This window comes from Spermophilus citellus (assembly GCF_964194105.1).
Source record: "Spermophilus citellus genome assembly, chromosome: 2".
Classification (NCBI taxonomy): Eukaryota; Metazoa; Chordata; class Mammalia; order Rodentia; family Sciuridae; genus Spermophilus; species Spermophilus citellus.
Genome location: NC_138183.1, coordinates 235,185,515 through 235,207,607, shown reverse-complemented (window position 1 = coordinate 235,207,607; position 22,093 = coordinate 235,185,515). Strand labels below are relative to the sequence as shown.

The 22,093-nt window shown below is 52.0% G+C and overlaps 1 protein-coding gene across 1 annotated transcript in view; it reads right to left on the bottom strand.

Annotated features, from left to right (window-relative positions):
• ACCSL (1-aminocyclopropane-1-carboxylate synthase homolog (inactive) like) overlaps positions 1-22,093 on the bottom strand; it is a 114,698-nt gene that overhangs the window by 469 nt on the left and 92,136 nt on the right. The window contains exons 3-15 of the mRNA XM_081282238.1: positions 9,511-10,052; positions 8,269-8,328; positions 7,791-7,861; positions 7,362-7,431; positions 7,062-7,128; positions 5,873-5,970; positions 5,573-5,650; positions 4,781-4,881; positions 3,529-3,618; positions 2,760-2,805; positions 2,521-2,662; positions 1,010-1,152; positions 770-923 (exon numbers count right to left, since the gene is read on the bottom strand). Coding sequence (XP_081138364.1) covers positions 770-923; positions 1,010-1,152; positions 2,521-2,662; positions 2,760-2,805; positions 3,529-3,618; positions 4,781-4,881; positions 5,573-5,650; positions 5,873-5,970; positions 7,062-7,128; positions 7,362-7,431; positions 7,791-7,861; positions 8,269-8,328; positions 9,511-10,011 — 1,621 coding nt within the window. The 5' untranslated portion in view covers positions 10,012-10,052. The remainder of the gene's footprint in view (positions 1-769; positions 924-1,009; positions 1,153-2,520; positions 2,663-2,759; positions 2,806-3,528; positions 3,619-4,780; positions 4,882-5,572; positions 5,651-5,872; positions 5,971-7,061; positions 7,129-7,361; positions 7,432-7,790; positions 7,862-8,268; positions 8,329-9,510; positions 10,053-22,093) is intronic.

The following is a 22,093-nucleotide window of genomic DNA, read 5'->3' as shown; positions in this document are numbered from 1 at the left end:
GGAACCAGAGATTGAACTCAAGGGTACTCAACCACTGAGCCACATCCCCAGCCCTATTTTAGTAATAAAATTATTTAGAGATAGGGTCTCACTGAGTTGCCTAGTGCCTCGCTTTTGCTGAGGCTGGTTTTTCACTCGCAACCCTCCTGCCTCAGCCTCCTGAGCTGCTGAAATTACAGGTATGCCACCAGGCCCAGTTCTGATGTTTCTTTGGGAACTTCATTGTCATATCATTGGCCTGCCAGGCATTCAGGGTCTCTTATCAAACTCTGTACCCTGGGGCCTACCTGCTTAACTCTTCAGTCTGTTTTCCACACTAGACCAGAAGACATTTCCACATGGAAATGAATGACTCTGCTATATTCCTAGCAGGTGGAACCATGCCTGGCATGCAGTGGGATATCACAATTGTTCAGATGTCACATTCCCCATGGAATAACCTGCAGAGACTCCCACAGTCACCCATCTTTCCTGGACCACCAGCTCCACAAGGACAGGATACCACTTCATACTAGCTTATGGTCTCAGTGCCTTGCCCAATGGCAGGTACCCAGAAGGTGTAATGAATGAATAGACTGATGCTCAAGGTGCCGATCACTTCCTGTTTACAAAGGAGCATAATGTAAAATGACAGTGAAAGCAGAAGGCCTAAAGCTAGTGGCTGCTAAGGGAAAAATAAAAATAGAAGAGGAAGATTCAGGAATTGAGCGAGAACAGTTGATGGGGCATATTTAAAGGATTCCAGGCCTGGGAGGTCCCCACCACTCACCCAGTTTGAGTGGAACGTGGTTTTCTGCAAAGATGATGCGGAACCAGCCCGGCTCCTTACACATGTAGGATTTGCCGCGGGATAGCATCAGCTTGTTGTCCAGGAAGCGGCGATGGAGTGCCCGTTCTTCCTCAAATGTGCACGGTTTCAGGTACTAGCAAAGGCAGAGGGATGGAGCTGAGCCCAAGATCCACCTGGCAGGTCTGCCCGAGAACACCCATCCTCACCCCTAGAGCTCACCGACTGCAAGTTGACCCAGACGTACAGGCCACAGCCATGATTGACAAAGGGAATCTTCAAGGCCCTCAGCTTCTTGGTGACGTACTTGTGAGCTGTCCGGACCCGGGAGTGATTAGCAGGCAGGTACACTGTGTCAATCCACTCTGGAGGGGAGGAGGGAGAGCTCGGGCACAGACCTTATGCAGACCTCTGCCAAGGGTTGCTTCCCGAATATTCTTTGCCTGGGCTTCCTGAAAATGATTTCTATCCATGATGAGTGATCTGATATTTGAGCTGATGGTGTCCACATCCAATGCACCCATCTCTTACCAAGGGCCCTGGAGGACACTCTGGGCCTCTCACTGTCCAGTAGGAATGCTCCCTTGGGTTTACACCCCTGAGGTAAGCCAGGGTCTTCTATGAAGGCGTTGATGCTGCTTTCCTCAGCGAGCAAGTCAGCAGGAACTTGAAACTTCCCCCTGCCTCCTGCCTTGGACCTCACCCAATGAGCTGAGAGGAGCCTAGATTGGCTCAGGTTTGCTTTTAGCCTAGTTATTCTCAGCATTGACAGCAAAAAGAGCCACTTGGAGAGCTTTTAGAAGCCCCAGTGCCTAGGTTATCCTCTCAGTAACTAAATCAGAACAGTTTGGGGATGTAGCTCGTACATCAGTATTTAAGCTTCAAGGTCTCCTACATCCTAGGTTGAGAAATGGTGTTCAAGGGGCTGGGATCTGGTCTGGCCAATTGTCAAAAATCTCGATTCCATGTAAGGAAGCATTCAGTTGGATTTCTCCATTTCCCCATCCAAAGCTGAACGCAAATTTTTCTCTAAACCTACTAATCTAATGGCATTAGTTTGGTTCATCATATTGCAGGTGTTCATTTTTTGATACCTTCATTTTATTTTTAGGAGGTGCCGAGGATCAAACCTAGGACCTTGCACATCTAGCTTCTCACTGTAATTCTAACTCATTTTCATTGATGTCCTTCTCTGGATATAATGCTAGGCAAGCATTCTACCACTGAGCCACAGCCTCAGCCTCCCTCCTTTTAAAAAATACCTTTATTTTAGTTATTTATTTTTATGCAGATATTAATTTAAATCTTCCAGCATGGCATCTGTTTTATTACAGGCAATTTAAAAAAGGGGGGGGGGTCTCTTCTGATCTTGGGCCAAGGTATTAAAGAGGAATGCCTCTGAGGCACTCTCTTGGGATCCAGGGAAAAGTAAATCTGGGAGCCCAGATCTAAGCACACCAATTTGCCCACATGGCTATTCTTCTTTGGCTACCTTGGAGAACAAGATTTAACTGTATTGGAAGAGTCGAGATGTTTCTTTATAATCTTTGCCTGAAATAAGCAGGGCCCTGGGAAGGGATCATAGATGTTCACAAATACTGAGCTAGGGGTAAAGCTGAGACAACGAGCTGGGTCTAGGTGTGCAGAGGGCATGTCAGAGGCCCAAGAAAACCCAGAATTCCCCATGGCCATGAGGTCCAGCCAAGATGCTGCCCTGGGGTGGAGCTTGGTACCTCTGTCTTGGAGCAGTCGACGCAGCTTATACTGGGTGATGCCAGAGATACCGTGGAGGCAGCCAAAGATGCTCACAGCAGAGGCCACATCTTTGTTGTGGGTGTACAGAGCACCGAAGCAGAAACCAGAGATGCCAAAATCCTAGAGGAAGAGAAGGAGGGGAAGGAACAGCGGGTTTGTTCGCTTTCTATTCCTGGATCCCCCTCCTTCCAGACCCAAGGACACAGCTGGGGCTCACCTTGCTGGTACCCCAGATCACATGGGTCCTGTCAGGGTCAGGCAAACTAGAGAAGAAATTGGAAAAAAATAAAGTCAAAATCTATTTCCATCTGGAGGATGGAGACTTGAGGGTCTATGAGTGGAAAGGGGAAGCAGACTTCAGGCCCTTTCTAGATAACAAGAGGGGCCCAAAGTTCAAGGAACAGTTGGCCCAGTTAAGCCAGGAACATAGGTCTCCATGAAGAACCAGATGGAACAGCCCCCGAGGGCCCACTGAGTGAAGTCCAGACCCTTGCCTGGCTGACTCTCCCCCACCTGGGCCACAGCCACATTCCGGCTTGGCTCTCCAGATGTTTGCTGCCCACCATTTCTAGCACACGTCGGCCTGTATTTCTTCTTGTCCCACCTTTGGTGAAGCTGTTCCTTCCACTGGCATGCCCTCCCCTTGCTTTGTTGGAATCCTATCCCCGGGGCCAAATACTACCCCTAAGAAATTTCTGTTCTTGGTCTATTTTTGCCTTGTGTTCTATTTACCAAGAAATTCCTGCGCCAACCTTCTGAGGCACTTTAACTTGAGGCCAAGGTAGAAAGGACATTGTCAAAGGTCAAGACAGCAGATATATGAAATGACATTTAAACTAGAAGATACTTGGGAGGGAAGATGACACTTTGGTCATGTTTACCACCTCTGCTGCCCACCTCTTAGGGCAGAGCCAGGTAAGCAGATATCTCAAACTCACCCTGAAAAGCAGGCACCTCATCCCTAACTTCATCTGAGACCAACTTACCGTTCTATGCTCAGAACACTGTGGAACTTGATGGACTCATCAAACACAGACAGCATATAAATTTCATCTATGATCACATGTAGATTATGCCTATAGTTGGGTGAAAGAGGGGGAAACAAGATCTAGCTTCTCACTGTAATTTTAACGCATTTTCATTGATGTCCTTCTCTGGATACAGATCAGATGGTCCCATCACCCCAGGACCCATCCCAGCCTCCCAGGGGGCACAGTAAGACAAAGGTCTTGATATACCAGAAGAGACCTCACACCTGGCTTAGGGATACTGAGAGGGAATAAAACAAAAAAGAAACATGAGAACATCTTATCTAACCCGTCAACCATTAAGCAGAGATGACTGTCTTTGGCCTTGCCAAAGATCATGGGGGCAAGTGACCACGGACTGAAACTGTCCCACAGTCTTTGCTCTAGTGCAGCCAGGTGTTCTCAGCCGGGGTCTGAATCCAGTCGTGGACTAGTGGGCTGTGAGCAACTGTGCACCACCCATCTGCTGTCCCAGCAATCCCTGACAGCAGGCTGTCATGCCCATTTCACAGAGGAAAAGGAAATAAGGTCTAAAAATGTAAAGTTAATTCCTCCAAATAGCAGGTACAAGAGCTGGTATTGACACTCAGCTCTGTGGGGTTCCTGCCCACAACTCTTGTATTTTTCCTGTCCCTATGCCCTGCCACTAATTGGCCTCAGTTAGTTCAAGTTTGAATAAGTCCGCATCTTCTAGAAAACAAAAGATTATCCGCCTTAACTCAGAGCTATTTCAGAAGTCTGGAGAGAACAGATGTTGGTGTGTTCTTAGGAGGGGGCGTGAAAGTTCTACAGAAATTCAGCCTCGTCTCACAAGGACTGAGAGCATCCTCCTTGGAACCTCAGTCCAAGTAGTTGGGGAAACAGATGCTTCTGCTGTAATAAGTAGAAATGCCACAAAAATACATTATGACTACTACATAGATGTCTACACAAGGGAAAAGTCTAGAAAGGAAAGGACAACAATGCTGGGAATGGTAAGCATGCAGGCACCTCAGCCTCCAATTCAATCTCCAGAGTTACATGCATTACTCATGGTACATAACTCTGCAAAGAACAACGTGCACCAGGAATGTTTAGGCAGATTACCTCTGGTTCTGCCTTCCTGACTACAGGTGACAGGAACCCTTTCCAGGGACACCATCTAATCTCAAGGGATAGAACTCATACCTTTTGTAAAGTGAAGTGCACACAAAATAAACACTCAGGTTACCTTTTGGCAAATTCCAGATATTCCATCAGTGACTCTTGGGAGTAGACGACACCCAGAGGATTCTGGGGGTTGGTGAGCACAAGGCCTCTGACCTTTTTTTCCTAAAAAGGACCAAACCACAACAAAGGGAATGCAAGTCCTTTATAGCTACTCCAAATTCTGCCAAGGATCCTTCCTGAACATCTTGGTTTGATCTTTAATGTCCCCCTAAAGCCCATTCTAAAGGCTTGGTGGCCAGCCTGAGGGGCTCTGGGAAGGTGGTGGGACCTTCAGGGAGTGTGGCCAAGTGGAAGGAAGTTAGTTGTTGGTGTGCCCTGAAAGGTGATATTCATACCCTGGTTCCCTTCTAGCTCTCTTCACTTCCTGGTCACCATGAGGTGAACAGATTTCCTCCGCCATACACTCCAGCCATGATGTTCTGCCTCGCCACAGGGCCAAAGACAGTGGGGACAAGTGATCATGGAGTGAAACTGAGACGAAATAAATCCTGCCTCCTTTAGGTTATCTCTTAGACATCTTGTCACAGAGAGAAAAATCTGACAACAGATCAGGACATTCAACATAGGACACCTAATAAGGCCGAGATAGGATCTTCAAGCAGCAATTACCAAACTGCCTGCTGAGCTGGAGGAAGCAGCCGTGAGCAGGACTCTCAGCTCTTATGGGGACCTGCCCCTGATCACTGGCAGCCTCTTCTAACTTCAGGTCTTGCTGAGCAGGTTGTATCAGTCTCAGGGACTCAACTCTTTGCAAGGCCAAGCAGTGGCCCCCTGAAAATGATTCCTTCCTTACCTTCTGCCTAGCTTCAAGCAGGGCTTTCTCCAACTTGTCTACGGTGAGCTGGAAAGGCTCCGAGTTCTCTTCAGTTATCTGGAAGAGAGCCACTAGTGAGAAATGCCCATGGAAAAGCATCTGGATCTGGATCCTGCATCCCCATCCACCAGGGCACCAGCCCAGCATGTTATCACCCCAATTTCTCCAACCCTCCCCCCATCACATACATGGGTACAGAATAAGGTCCCCCATACTCCCCAAGTGCCCCAGAACTATCCCTTGCCAAGGTGGGCTGAACAGTGAAGGGCCCATTCTGACCTCACTTTCCAGGTGGACGGGAAAGAGCTCAACTTTTGCATACAGGTGGGAGACAAAGGTGAAGCCACCATAGAAGGGAGTAGGGACCAGAAAGGTCTCTGGAAGCACAGAAAGACACAGCTATCAGTCGAGGCTCTGTCAGTCAGAACCTTCCAGGCCCCCCAGAATGACAGCAATCCCTTCTACCAGGGGATTGATGTTCTCGGGCTCAGGTTTCATAAAAAAAAATTTTTTTTTTTGATACTGGGGATTAAACCCAAGAGTGCTTAACCATGCACCCCATCCTTAGTCCTATTTTGTATTTTATTTAGAGATAGTGAGACCCTGAGTTGCTTAGTGCCTCTTTTACTGAGGCTGGCTTTGAACTGGCGATCCTCTTGCCTCAGCCCCCCAAGTATCTGGGATTACAAGCTTGTGCCACTACACCCGGCAAAATTTATCCATTTTTATAGGCATAATGTGGAGAAGAAAAGTCTAGTTTCCCTTTGATGGTGAAGTAGACAAGGAGAAGAGGAAGGGTCATCGTTGTGAATGGCTCAGAATCGGGGGCCTGGATCATGCTGGGCTGGCTAGTCGACGGAACACTGGTCATCAGGAAAGTCTTGTGTGCTTCAGCCAAACATTAGAGGCCAAGGTCCATGCCCTGAAGGGCTCCTGTCATTTGGACCTGGTGACCTCCTATGTTCTTTTCTTCCTACCCATTTGGCCTCACTGATGAGCTAAGCAAGGACCCAAGACTTTCATCTTGGCCACTTCCTTCCATGTAACCAGATCTCTTTAATACCTGAGCCTCTTGCTTGGGCAGAGCTAAAGGGAGATTGAGAACAGAACTCTCAGCTTTATGTGATCCAGAAATAATTCGCATTTTTTGAGAAACAGGGGATCTATAAAGCCCAAGCCAGTGACCAAAAGGCTCCCTGTATTACTCTCGAGCCCAGCTAGGATCGTAATGATTCGGCAGCCATTGTCAACATTCCTGGGTGTCCCTCCTTGAGACCTGACATGTCTTTTTTTCATAGTAAATGAGGAATCTCCATCCCCAGAAACAATAATAGCCAGTGTAGACGGGCCAGCTCTTTGAGGGAAGGGCCTCATATCAGGATGCTCTTCTTCCCACGCCCCAGTGCCTGGCCTTTCCTGCCCATGTGCCAACATTTCACTGAGAGGGAGAGCTGAGCCGCCGACTTACCACCTGGATCGCCGAGAACCATGAGCAGGGCAGAGAAGATGGAGCAGCAGCCATTTAAAACCACCACCTGAGGACAACACACACGGGGTGGGGGAAGAAAAGCAGCACCCATGGAAGAAGGTGAAGATGTGGCCGTGCCATCTCCCGCCCCCTGAAGGGGACAGGCACCAGGAGCCTCCTGAGCTGGGACCTGCTGGCCTCTACTCTGCCTCGGCCTGGAGGTCTCCACTGGCTCTCCCCGTATTCCCCAGTTAATACAGAGGTTCCCCAGGATTAGAGCCCTCCTCTAGGCTGACTCACATTTTCTGGATCAAGGCGAGTGGGCGTCCTGCAGTAATAGGTCAGGAACCGAGCGACTTCTTCCCGCAGGCTGTGGACAGACCCAGAGACACCTTCCTCACTCAGGGTCTAGATGTCAGTCTTTTTCAAAGGACACAGTGTCCGACTTCAAAGAGATCTTTGCCACCTAGTCCAACCTCGTCCTATAGGTTTCTGGACCAAGGATATCGCCCACCCCAGCCCAGGTGACAGAGAGTACGTGAAAGCCGGGGTTTGGAGTTGGAGGCAAGGCTAGGGCACCTCAGGCTGCCTCCTGCCGAGGTTCCTCTGTAGGCATTTCCTGGAAGTTATTACTCAGAAATACAAGACAGCCACCATGAATAGGGCACGTCAAATCCCTCCCTGGGTGGAGATCCGTGGGCCAGGATCCTGGGGGTGCAGGGCACTTACAGTGGGTGCCCTCTCCAGTCGGAGTACTGCAGCAGGTCCTCCTCAATGCAGTTCATGTCATTCTGACACAACTGTTGACAAACGGAGCTTGAAGCAGCCGACCTGGGTAGCCCAGGAGACCTCGGCCCACTCCCAGTCTGCATGCGAGTGTCTGCTGTCCACTTACATGGCCTCCCAGAAGAGGCATGGCACTAACACTGCCCACTCCTTCGTGGACAGACGCCCCGTCTTGTCAGATTATGCACAGAGATGCCCCATTGGGAAGTCTGCGACAACCTCCCCACCCCAAAGCTTCCTTGGCAGCCTACCAGAGAATACCTCTGGACACCGCCAGCAAGGCCCAGAGGTTAGGGTGCTGTTCTAGAAGCTCTCTGCCCACTGCCTTTCCCCGTGTTCTACTCATTTCCTACATGAGGCCGAGGAACATGCTAGAAGACTTGAAGGGGCGAGTCTCAGCACAGCTCAGAACACGACTTACCCTTTCGGTTATCAGATCCACACAGAGCTTGTTCTCACTGACACCAAGGTTAAGAAAGCCCTGGAGGTGGAAGAATCTGAGATCAGCCTCTGATAACCCTGTAGACACGCCAGTAAATACTCTCAGATGAGCTCAAAGGAAGTCTCGCTGCCCCCTGAGGCAACTCAGTCCATGTTTGACAACTAAGCATTTAGACCTTTCCAAGGACCAAAATCTTACAGCCTGCCCAATTTCCCCCTTTAGAGCCACAAAGATAATGATAGCTGTATTGTGTCCCATCTACCAGTCACTGGGTTATCACGTGCCGGGTGCTGGACTCAGTGCTTCACAGTGAGCAGCCTTAACTTCTGAGAAGAGGGTCTTCAGTGAGCAAAAAGAGTAAAGATGAGAAAAGTGGAACAGTCAACCAGCCATGTGACCTCGTGTGATGGGCAGAGCGCCACCTGCCTGACCTGGACCCTTAACACCACGGGCCCTGACTGGTCCCCATCTCTGCTCTTACAGGTTAGGACATCTCCAGGAGATGTGGCCCTTCACAGAGCAATAGAGACGGCCCACCGAACCCCTTGGGAAACAGATGGCCGTTGGCCACACTTCCCTGAGATGGGGACAGACAGGGGATGCATGGCTAGGACTGGCCTCCACCTTTAGCTGAAGAGCTGCTTGGCTCTGCTTGTTGGAGACTTTTGTCCCCTTGTTCCACCCGCAGAGCAACATCTTAACAGCTGCTGCCCACTGCTGTCTGCACTTCCCGCCATGGCACTCACTGTCCCTCTTGGGCCACAGGGGCCTTCTTTCCAAGCCCTCCCTCTGTGAGGCTTTTATGGACCCTGCTGCTCCTTCCTGGAAGGGACCCAACATGGCTGGCTGGGTCGGCCTTTAAGACACTTTCCCAGACCACCTGAACCGGGGCCCCATTAGGGCTCTCAAAGCATTCACGTTTGTTTCCCTGCTGGCCGACCACAGCCACCACCACACCACATTCCACAGGCCAGCGTGGCTCCCCGCAGTGACCAGAGGGACTGACTCCTAGAGGTTAAGAGTTGGGACTTAGGGAAAGATGGTGGGGGGTAGGAACCCAGGTCCCATTCTCCAGCTCCCTGGGCCATGCCACCTTATCAGCCTTGCTGGAAGGAGACAACCAGGGCTCATCTGGTGTGAAAGGCAAGATGGCAGACAGCATTTGGCACAGGACTCAGTAAATCCCAGGGATGGGGACTCCAAGCTGTCCCCCATTCTTACCAAGGGGTTCTTCTCCTCATGGTATTTATCTTGCTGGTAGGCATCATAGTCCTGGAAGTGTGACTGGTAAAAGTCAGAGATGTCAACCCCGCGGTTGGACAGGACGTGACTGACAAAAGAAGCTTGAAAACTACTTTGCCGAACTGGCTGGTCAGGTTGCCTAGGTGATGGGGACTTCTTCCAAACCTCTCGAGAGTTCAGGGAATGGAGAGACTCGTGGAGCCTCTGGTCAGCTGCAGCCTCAGTCCACAGGAGGCTGATCACCTGGCACACAGTATGGTTTATGACATCCTCCTGCTCACGGACAACTTGAATGCGATTTGCTTCTTCCGGCGACCGGGCCTGCCATTGCCTGGTTGTCAGCTTCACAAAGTGATCCCCTATGGTCTGCTGCAAGTTCAGCATCAACTCCAACAGCTGAGCATAGATGCCCCTGTCTCGGAAGTCCATGTCACTCTTCTGGTTACAAGGCGTGGGGTCAGCATCCAATGGGTTACTCATACTTCAGGAAATTTTATTGTCCTCAGAAGACTGACTGGAACCTACGAGAAAGAGAACATGCACTAACACCAAGGAGATTCTCTCTGCCTCGGGTCCAGGCAGGGGTAGGGTCAGAACTTCTTGATCAAGCTCATCACTGGATCTTTCCATAGCTCTGCCTCCGTTTTAGGTTCAGAATGGTTCGGGAAATGACCTACTCATTTAAGGGCGATGCCCAAGTGACCAAGCACAGACACTAGCGCACCTCAATCAAGTGGCATTAGAAAGGGGTCTGGGAAAGAGCCTCAGGGCCCACTGAGGAAGGGGGACTGAACAGGTGCTCTCGGTTTTCCATCCTGTGCTTCAACCAGAGCCTGCTTTATCAGGTTCTAAATAGCAAAACCAGATTCTGCTGTGGAAATTCAGCCCTTCTTTTTACTGGTTTCCCCCAAGTTTGCCAGACCAGGTACCCAGTCCTTCCATCATATCTCACATGGCTTCCTGTCAATGACTTCAACCTACTTGCTAGGAAGCTGCCTTAGGCTCACATCACTAGTGACTAGAGCCTAAGAAGATGCTTCTCAAACTCTGAGTCCACCAGAATCACCTGGAGGGCTTGTTAGGCCACAGGGGGTGGAGCCAAACCACTGGACTTTGGTTCAGTATGTCTGGGGCCAGACCCGGGAGTCCTCATCTCTACCAAGTTCCCAAGACCACACATGGAGAATATCGGACTGTTCAAATCAACATTATTTCTGAAAACATGAAAAAAGACAGGTGATCTTCTTAAAGCCTTAAAGAATCAAAATAAATTAGATCTCAAGAATCTAGAAGGTAAGGCAACTTGAGGCAAACAGCTCTAATTCTTTCAGACAATGTCCAAATCACCAGATAACAAGACCCATTTCCCAAAATCTAGACTTACGCTGCTTCCACTAAGTGCTACAATTTCAAGTTCTTTTTCCACTAACATCCCTCCCATGAAATACAGCCTTATTGCTGCTTCTCCAGATTTATGGCACCAGCACTTCAGATACTAAATGCTCCTCCCAGCCTCTCCAAACCATGTCGTCTGCTTGAGATGTTCCCATGGCAACCTCTATTTTTCCTCCATGACACTTAATATCATACTTGTCCAGTGTATGCCCAGACCAGCCATCACCGTCATAGCCTTAGCACAGTGCCTGGCCCACAGCCAACAGACCCAGCTACTGAGTAGGAGAAGCCCAGCCGCAGTTGGTGAAGACAGGAGCCAAGAACTAAGACCTGGCTCATGGCCGATGGAGCAAGGGCTGCGGAAGCCACAGGACAAGGCCATGCCCAGGCTCATGGTGCAACCCTCACCAACAGTGGTACAAAGACCGTTGTTCACCAGCCAGGGGATCACACACTATTGGAAAAGACTTTGAACTCCTGGGTGTCTACACCTAGAGTAACCCTTTATTCCACAAGCAAAACTTTCTAGCTGGTCTGAACTCGCAGCTCTGGGTAAGGCACCCGTCCTTGGGGACTCCTGGACAGCATGGAGAGGCGCTTCAGGGAATTCCCTTAACTTTCCACAGACAGCATCAGTCATCTCTGCAGAGCCTGAGGAGAGCTAGTAGGAAGGCCAAGATGGCAGTGGCGGCCCCCACAACAGGGAAGAGTTCATCACCTTCACCCAGGCCTAGACTCACATATCAAGGGTCTCCATCCCGCGTCACCTAAGAAAATCAGAGATGACAGCTCTGTGGACAGTTAGAGGACTTCTCAAACAGAAGACAGAGCAGAAAGTGGGGGTCACAGCAGGCAACGGGAAGGAATGTATTTTCCTGATAAAATGTGTTTTCTGGAAAGAAGCAAGTAGGGCAAGACCAGGAGGAAGCCTCGAGGTCAGCCCTCTGCCCAAACTTGCCTTTGGTATAGGAAAAGGAAAAGCCAGAGTCAGAGGTCAAGGGTCGGACGTTCTATTTCTCCTCCAGCAGAAGCAGAGGCTAGAGGATAAATGAGGCATTTTTTTTTTTAAGAGGTGAATTTCATGAAAATCGAAGGGAGAAGAGCGGTGAAGGGAAAGGGGACGGGACGGAGGGCCTGGAGGAGGGACAGAAAGGGAAGGAGCTACAGGAAGAAACTGACAGAAGAGCGTCAGGTGCGGGCATGACTGTCACAGTGAATTCCACTTTCAGGTACCGTGTACCAATTAAACAAAATCAATTAACAGGAACACCAACAGTGTGTGTGTGGTGGGGGGGGGGGGTAGCACTGGAGACCGGAATGGAGCAAATTATATGTATTTATGAATGTCAAGATGAATCCCACAACTATGTAAATCATGATGCACTAATTAAAATCCATCACCAATGACACGGTTCCACAAGGCAACGTGCCCCTAAGATTCAGCCCTAATTGCCTCTCACTGGGGCGCACAACCCTTTCCTCCAGTCTTCTCGGCTAGTCCTTGGTTTCAGTGTTCCTCGGCTTCCCATCGCCTGCCTCCCGGTTGTCACTCAGGGACCTCAATGACAGCTACCAGCAGTGCCTCGAGATGAGATCAGCTGCTGCCAACTGCCCTCTGACAAGCGCTGAGGGACCGACCTTGAACTGTAGAAGCCGGGAACATGTCAACACGGGTAGGAACGGGCTGCTCTCCTGTTCCTTACTGTGCCGGCGCCTGACTCTGGTCTAGGACCCTCGTAGGCATCACCTGATTTCCAAAATGGCTCTTTGAAGAAGCTACCACTGTTAGCCTCACTTTATAGGTGAGAAACCAGAGGCTCAGGAGAATGAAGCACACAAAAGCACACAAAAGGGGCCCGTTTGATGGGGAATCTGTAGGCCACCTCAGTCAGCTGCCGAGCCCCCAGTGTGCCCTTTAGGCCATCCGCCCAGAGGCCTCTTCCGGGAAGAGTGCACAGGCCCTCAGTGCTTGGCCCTCCATTTTGGGATGCCTGGGCCCCTGAGCCCCAGGCACGACTTGGTCCAAAGCTCCTCACTCACTGCCCACCCCAAGGCCTGCACCACCCACCACCCACACTTACCTAGTCTGTGTTCACTCAACCTTCACCAACCTAAACTCCTTCCTCGGGATGAAAGTGTCCTTACAGGTCAGGGCTGAGACCCAGCGCGGCCCTCCCCTCACTAAGCTTGCCTCAAGCTCTGCCCTGAAAGCTCTGCTTTTAAGCACAAGGTGGTTTCACGGGTAATAATAAGATCCAGCCTTTCCTGGGCGTCTCCCCAGGGAATCCTTATTACCTCAAATGCCTTTCTTTGCACCATTACAGAGAAATGGCTTAGCAAGGAACCACGTCCTGAAGCCTGGGCTCTCAAGCTTGAAGGGTATGAGCATCACCTGGAGATCTCAGAAAACACCAGGCCCAGGCCCTTTGAAGGAGTTAGGGTCTGGGCCTGTATGCTTTACCCAAGCCCCTAAGTGACTCTAACTTAGCAACCACTGGGGATTACTGCAGCAGGGAAACCCAATTACAGCGCAAATGAGCTTCTAATTGTTCCCTGTTTCTGGGGAGGCCATGATTTGAGAGCAGGTTGAAGTGAGTTAACCCAAAGCAGGAAGGAAAACTTGGCCAGGGAGGAGGGGGCGTCTCAGGACAGCTGGGTCCCTCCTCCAGGGCCACCTGCACGTGTGTGGCCTTGGCAAGCTGACCCAGCCCTTCTGATTTTCCCTTTCTTCTTGTTAAAGATGGAGGTAATAGAATCTCTCTCTTGGGAGGTGATGTGAGACCCAGGGGAAGGCTGTGCACATGCTGTGTACAGGGCAGGTAGAACTGCCACGTGAGGGGTGTGGTGGGGTTGTCAACTGTGCCCAGCAGCTCCTGGTCGGCCAGAAGCAAAGCCAAAAGCAACCTGTGGCCCCAGGATACCGTGCTCTGTGACTTTTCCCCCCAAGCACTGGGGACTGATCCTGGGGTCTTGCACATGCTAAGCAAGCTATATCCTCAGTCCTGTTCTTCAATTTTATTTTGAGACAGGGTCTCACTGATTTGCCCAGATGGGCCTCAAACTTACAAACTGATGCCTCAGGCTCCCGAGTAGCTGGGATTGTAGGCATGTGCCACGGTGCCCAGCTATTCTCAAACTTTAAAAAGGTGCTTATTTAAAATACAAACATCTGAGCTCCATTAAGGTATTGTAATTCAGGTCTATAGTTGGGCCAGGAATCTGCATTTTAAAATAAGCATGGCGGGTGACCCTGGACACTCGACACCTGCCATGGAGACTCCACACTTGGGGGAGCATGAGCTGTGGGCAGGCACTCTACCCAGAGACAGGGCCTCACGTATCCCCACCCTGGCTGCACTGACAGCCCATCTCCGCCGTCGTTGGTTCACCTCCCATCTCTCTGTCACCTGTTAGAACATTTACTGGAATGTTCATTTCATTCATTAAAAAATACAACTGGAAACAATCCACTGAGCATCTCTTCGGTATCAAGCACTGTGTTAGACCCTGGGATTATCAAAATGAAAGACAGTTTCCTAAATTCAAGGAGTCCTCGAATAAGCTTTCTAAAGTCTGGTCACCTCTTTCCTTGACACAAGACGCTTCAGTGGTTCCCTTACAGAGGCAGCAAATTCAGACACCCCCAGGGACACAAAGTGTAACACACACAAAACTGACACAAGACAAGGAAAGACTGGGGAAGGCGCTGGTGAAATGCAGCTGCCACCCCTCCTATATGCATTTCAGATTAAAAAACAAAAAGTGGCTGGGTGCTGTGGCACACCCAGGAAATCCCAGCAACTCAGGAGGCTGAGGCAGGAGGATCACAAGTTTGAGGCCAGCCTGGGCAACTTAGTGAGCTCCTGTCTCAGAAGAAGCAAGACTGGGGATCTAGCTTGGTAATAGAGCACCCTGGGTACTGCAAAAAAAAAAAAAAAAAAAAAAAAAGATACATATCTATCTCATAGGCTTGCTCTTTGTACTCCCCCCTCCCCCATTTTCCTCCCAACCTCTAACAGCCCCAGACATGGAACCTGGATGACTCCCCACAGCGCAGTCTGGAAAGCCCTTTCATAGCCCCACCACTCCTGCTCGCCCAGTCTAAGCTCCCTTGTTAACCCTTCAAAGAACCTTCCTCTTGGCTCATCAGGCCAGGGGACCATGGCCTGGGTGCCCACGTTCTTTGCTCTTGTCCATAGCCTAGGACAACCAGGCAGATAGGGCTTCAGGGTGTCGGCTCTTGCTCACGTCCACTGCCTGGACTGCTCTGCCCCAGAACCTGCCTGGCTCCCTCCCTCCCTCCCCTCCTTTCAGTCTTTACCCACATCTCACCTCCTCCCAGAGGACCACTGTCACCACCCCTGAACTCTGAGACCTGCTCCTCCCGATCACAGCGCCCTGGCTTCCCCTCCAAAAGCATTATCTGACTGACTGATCATGTCATTGTTTATGTCCAGATGCTTCAATGTTTATGTCCAACGCTTTCAATCTCTACCACAGGAGGACAGGGGTCTTCAACTGTTTTGTTTACTGATATTCATACAAAGAAGGGCGTCTGGCCAAGGAGGAACTCAGTGATTGCTGAAGTTTGGATCTGAAACGTCCCCCAAAGACCTATGTGTTATTAAAGGCTTTGGGGAAGTGGAGACCTCTATATCCGGACCCTTGGGAGGTCTTAGGTCATCAGGGTGCATAATGTTCCTCAAAATGGGGAGGGGAGACTTGTCTCTTCTGCTCTCTCTCCAGCTTCTTGGGTGCCAAGAAGAGAGGGCTTTCCCCCACCCCAGTCTCCCACTTGCCCCAAAGCAGCAGGCCAACCTTCCATGGGTAGAGACCTCTGGCTCTCGGAGCCAAAATAAACTCTTTCTCTTTATGAAGCTGATTCCTGGGACCGCAGAGCCGCACGATGACGTGCCAACAGAGGTCGCTGAAACCTCGTTTTCTTGTCCGCGTGGAAAAGGGAGAGACAGCGGTGCAGACGCGGAGAGGCAGCGGGTGAGAGGAACGAGGAACGGCAAGGCCAAGCGATGGCGGGCCACCCTTCCCCAGGGAGCAGCCGGCGTCCCGTCACCGAGGGCGGGCGCGGACGCGCAGGCTGCGCGGGACTGCAGCGGGCCAGGCGCGGCGCACGGGGCGCCCGGCCCTTCCCACCCGCTGCGCCCCCTGGCGGCTGCTGGGATCTCCGTTCTGCAGACGGGACCTGGGAGAGGCGAGCCTTGGCCCAGGTCCCACAACTGGAAAACCTCCGGATGGGACTGGAAATCGGGATTCGGCAGAAGAGTTGTGGCATCTCCGCGCCCACAGCAAACATGATCCCAGGTCCAGCCCCTGGCTTGGCCTGAGTCAGGCGGCCGTGGGCTCTAAGGTGGAGGGAGGTGGCGGAGGTGGGGACTGGCCACACAAATTTACTCCAGAGGGAGCAGCCTGGCAGGCCCAGGTGAAGGCAGGTGGAAAGAGACCGCAAATGCCCCTCTCGGCCCATCTCAGAGAAGGGCAGCACTGAACCTGAAGCCCAGACAGAGGTGGGGTCCCCCACAGGGTCCCTGAGACCACCCCAGCCAGTGCACACCTGTTCTGATGCGGCTGTCTTGGCTCCGATGGGGCCCAGGGGCCCACATTACAGGCCTCCTAACTACTCAGTAGGAAAGCCCCGAGGCTCACTTAAGAGGGCCAAACTGGGGCCAAGGTCGGCTACTTGCTTTGGGTGGACTGCAGGCTCATCTGAAGCCAGGCCCAGCATGTCCTCTGTCCAGATTCCTGGACTGCAGGGACAGTCCCCTAATAATTTCATTAGGGCTGGCTGATCTCTAGGTTATGTGAGTTTATCCGGTGTGGGGAGCATGAGGAGAAATGTCACAATGTCAGTCACCCAGCTGGTTGCAACCCTGCTGCCCTCTGGGGAATAGTCTTCCTTAAACCACTTGCCTTGCGGCCTGTTCTGCGAAGGCACTGAAAGCCCCCACCACAGCCCAAGCTCTGGCTGTTCTAAGAGGTTCTGGGAGTGGCACTCACACAGGACCAGGTCATAAAGACCCTGGAGAGGAAAACTAAGCCTTTGCTCTACTTATTCCTCCTCTTCACTGATGGGGGCTGAGCTTACAGTAGGTGCCAAATAGCTGCTTTTTTTTTACTTGTTTACTGTTTAGAAGGAAAAACAGATCGACAAAGCAGTGCTCTGTTTCCAGGAAATTTTTTATCCAATTTGAAAACGACATCTGTGGGCTGGGGATGTGGCTCAAGCGGTAGCGCGCTCGCCTGGCATGCGTGCGGCCTGGGTTCGATCCTCAGCACCACATACCAACAAAGATGTTGTGTCCGCCGAGAACTAAAAAATAAAAATATTAAAAATTCTCTCTCTCTCTCTCCTCTCTCACTCTCTCTTAAAAAAAAAAAAAGAAAACGACATCTGTGTCCTATTGGACAACAGAGAGGAGCAAATTTGCATTATTCATTCATTCAAGAAATAATTATTGAGTAATTGCCATGTGCTAGACACTGTTCTAGGTGCTGGCAATACAGAAGGTGACAAAACAGGAGCAGTTCTCTTGCAGTTTACCTTCTAAAGAAAGTGAACAGCATATATAAATAAATAGAACATAATTAGATAGGCACTGTGGAGAACACTCAAGTTAGTATAGGGGGCTGACAGCAAGAGAAGGTGCTATTTAGAGACAGTTAGGCAAAGACCCACAGGAAGTGAAAAAGCAGCCCACATAGATCGCTAGGGGAAGAGTGTTCAGGCAGAGGAGTGGCACATGCAAAGGTCCTGGGGCAGGAGTGTATATTTGTTGTATTTGAGAAATGTAATCTGTAAGGTTCTGCAACCTTGATGAGGACTTTGGCTTTTATTCTGTCCATGGTGAAAAGACAGCACAGTTCTCCTTAATTGTCAAAGGAGTTCCTAAGTGTCTTATGGAACTGGCTGGAAGTCCTCCAACCAGTCAGGATACCCAGGGTTGTAAGATAGTCCCTGGCCTGGAGTCTACTGGTTCTCAGTGCTGAGAGAAGAGTGTCTTTGCTCTGAAGCCATCTGGGGCTGTCAATTCCCAGGGCAATATTTTCAACCAGGGGGCACATGGGGCTCTTGTGAAAGCTTTTCCAAAAACAAAGGCCAGTCTCCCCTCTGCTCTGCTGACCCTTCTCTGGGGTGAAGCATGGATAAGCACTGCGCACTAAGAGCCACTGTCCTAGGGTGGATGGGTTTGTGCGGTGTCAGGGGGCCTCTCGCCCGTCCTAAATGTTATCTGCATGGACATTTGGTGGATAAGGACTGAGCTTTCATCAGATGTCCCCAAAGCTTGTCTGCCTGAAACTCCGTCTGGCCCAGAAGGCCCCGCCCACCGCCCCACCCTCCCGCGCTGCCTTTTCCCGGGCTCCTCCATCTCGCTACTTTGCCTGGGTTTATCTTGCTGGCAGCCTCTCCCTCCTTTCCAGCACTCAGCAGGCTGCCAGGATCCAGCACCTCTTCAATATGAATAACCCCTCTCCCTGCCAGGGCTGCGGCTCCGTCCGGCAGCCTCCCGGGCTCTTCTATTTGCGTCCCCCAAGGTCTCCAGCTTCGCCCTCAAAGAGGGGTCTGTTGCCGCCACCCGTTCCCCCACGACCAGGGCTTGGTGTGCTGCTTTGACACAAAGAAAAGGGTTTTGTTTCATTTTCCATTGATGCGTTCTGCTCCTGTCACCCACTCTTCGAAGCCAAGGGGCGCCCTTGGAGATCCCTGTGCTGGGAGAGACACCAAGTGCGCCAGCCCTGGGCTGGGTAGGCAGCAGGGACCAGCAGCGCAGGTGGCTGGGTGCCTTGGTTCCCGCAGGGACAGGTGGCTGTCTGGCTTTAGCGGGCACTGAACTCATCTGCTGCAGCCCGGGCCTGTTTGCCCAGGTTCCTTGAGCTGCTGCGTCTCCATGGTTTGCTGTGGTCTCCTATGGAGATGTCAAGAGAGTCGGGGGTTCAAAGCCCAAGTTCAAGTCCCGCTCAGTCACTTACAAACTGTGTAGCTACAGGTGATCTACAAAGCGTCCCTCCAGATTGCTTTCCTACCTGCAAAGTGAGGGCCGGGAGGAGCGGTTGAGAGATGGTGACCATAAACTTGAGCCCCTCCACTCCTGCCCTGTCATCCCCAGACCAGTCTTCACCTGCCTCTTAAGCTTTCCTTCTTTCAGTCACTTTTCCATGAGCCACACTTGAAGCTCTCGCCAGGTTCCTGAGACTGAAGCCCTTACAGGGAACATTCCAGAGAGACCTCTCTCTCCCCACAGCCTCCACCATGCAGCAGCCCTGGGAGCCTCTGACCCATGAGGAGTTGATGGCTTACTCCCAGTCACCCGAAGTTCACGAGCTCTTCTGCTGGGAAGCTCCTCTGCAGGAGGTCATCTCCTTGTCCCCCAGGCCTCCTCTGACCCATTAGGCTCTGTCAACTGGGTCTCCCCCAGAACCAGACACCGTGAAGTCATCTCTGCAGCCTCCCTTCTTCCTAGGAATTCTTGGGCAGGGATAGCACCCGTGTTCCCCCTTGACCCCCACCCAGCCCACTCTGCTGTGTTCTCCTGGGAGCCAAGGAGAGCTCCTCTGACCCCCAGGGCCTTTCAGAGAGCAATCTTGGTGCCCAGCCACTGTCCATGGGCACATCTCTTGAGGCACATGGAATTCTACCAAGCACCGAGCACCGTTAGCACCTGGCCCCACACCTTGTGACAGCTGAACGTTGGTGGCCCTCAGTGAGTCTTCTGGTATTCACGCCCTTGCATGTTGACTCTGGGCTTGACCAGGGGACTTGCTGTGGTCCAGGGGACATTCACAAGCAGAGCTTGCTACAAGTGCAAGGGTTGCCGAGGAACGTTTGCCCCGCCCAGCCAGCCCCTATACTGCAAAGCTCAGACCAGACTGCAGAGTGGCCACAGGACCTGCGGAGGGACACAGAGGATGGAGGCACCTGGCACATCCCAGCCCCAGTGGGTGACAGCCAGTCACAGAGCAGGCCAAGCAAAGCAGAACCCCCAGCAGAGCCCGTGGGCTCTCACTATGAGCATTCAGTTTGGGGCCACTTTGTCACACGGGGAGAGAAAACGGAAGGAATACCTGCTATTATTGTTCCCAGGCTGCAGACACTGGATCTGAGGTTCGGGGAGATTACCTGAGGCTCCCGGGGTCACCAGTAAGCCAGGGTGGGCTCTGGCCCTGCACCCCCTAGGCCTCTGGCTGGAGGGAGCTTAAGGGACTGACAGCCCTGGCCACTGTCTCTGGATCCATGTGGTCCTCTCACTGAGGCTGGTGACTGAGCACAGTGGGCACAGCACAAGCGTGGCCTCAGGGACCTTCCTGGACTGGCCTGCCATACAGGACTCTTGGGACCCAGCCCCTCTCTCCTGGCGGGGCCTCAGCCCTGAGCCTCTCCCACCCCCTCTGAACCTCCCTCTGCTCCACAGGTGAGTCCTCCAGCAAACCCCTGGCGCCTCTGTCCCACCCAGTGGGGGAGCCGCGCTCCAGCCTTGGGGCCTGCCCAGGCACCTCTGTTCCCCTCTAGACACTTCTCCTCCCAGGAAAAACAAACATCTTCACACATCACTCCCGTCCCGACCTCAGAGTTCTATGGCCACGGGAGAGGAAAAACCCCAGGACAAGAACAAGACGCAGGGTCCCCCAAGACACCTGGCCGCTCAGGAGCCTCCAAGGAAGGACTGGCAGCTGGCAGCGATGCTGACCTTTCTTTCTCTGCCCCAAGCATGTGACACACACCTCCCTGAATCCTCTCAAACACCCTGAGACACGCAGAGTGCTTCCCCTGGAGGTGGACAGCGCTGAGTGTTCAGGCCAGAGGGAAGCACCCCAGGTGTGAACCCCTGCCCTGTCAGGGTTCCTTGGAAAAGCTACTTAGCTCCCCTGAGCCTCAGTTTCCCTGATTGTCAAACTGGGACCTCACCATCTCTTCCTCCCAGGGCCACTGTGAACGTGGAGTTCACACCTCTGGGCCAGTCCGTTTCCCTCTATACCGAGTATCTGCACCCCGGTATTAACAAGTGCAGGATGAGGACTATTTTTAAGCTCCAGCTCCAAGCTGATCACCAATCGCAGGAGAGCTGATATCAGGCCTGAGTCAGAATTCAGTGTTGGTTGCATTTATTCTTATAAACACACACACTCACACACACACACACACACACACACACACACACACACGCAGCACATCAACAACGAAAACCCTGATAAATTAGCAAGGGACACACAAAAAATCAAAGGCTCCAAGCCAGAACTCAAAAAAAATCCCCTGGATTCTTTCCCCATGAAGGGAGGTTTTCCACCGAGACCAGCCTGTGCCGTGGGGGCTCTGCCTCTCCTTGAGAAAGCTCCTGAGATAAAAATAGCCAAGCAGCAGGCCGCCCTTCTGGGACTAGAGAAGTGGAGGGGAAGGACAGGGGGACTCGCTCCCCACGCTCCCCATGTGTCCATGAGAAACAGGAAGGAGAGTGCGGCTCCCCAATGCGGGGTCTGAGGGCCAGAAGGGGAGGCCCGGGGTGGGGGACTTCCTGCTGAGGGCCAGGAGGAAAGAGTGGGGTCAGGACTCCTAGAGCCGTTGACTCAGAGAACACAGAAAATTCTGCTTGTGTTCTCAGATTTACCCAAGGAGAAATAGACACCCCGAGAGGGCAGTCGCTGATGGACCTGAAGGAGAGGCCAGCTGCTACTGTCACCAAACAAGAAAGACTGGGAGAAGCCCCTTAGAACATTTTAAAAAAATGCAAACAAAAATTTACAAGGCCCAGGGGACCCTGGCTTGACGGTTTGGAACAAACCCAGGGTAATGGCATCACTTCCAAGAGGCCCGTGTTCGGCACGGCTGTCCAGGGACCCCAGTTAGATTCCGTCTTTCTCCTTCCTAAGTGATCTCGAGGCCAGCCCGAGATCACGCAGCGCCTCTGGAGAGCCACGGCCCACCATCAGGCAGGCATGCGAGCAGGACCTTCCAGAGGGTTCAGTGCCTTTTTAAGGCTTCAACATGCAGATGAAGCTTCCATCCAAGTCCAGCTACGGGGAGCAGCTGCCAGGTCACATGGCAGGTCCCCAGACCTCCAACCCAGCGAAGCTGCTCTGCCTGAGCCACCAGCGGTTCCCAACAGCAATGAGCGCACGCCTGCTGTGTGCCTGGCAGGCCAGGTCTGAGGGCATGAGGGTG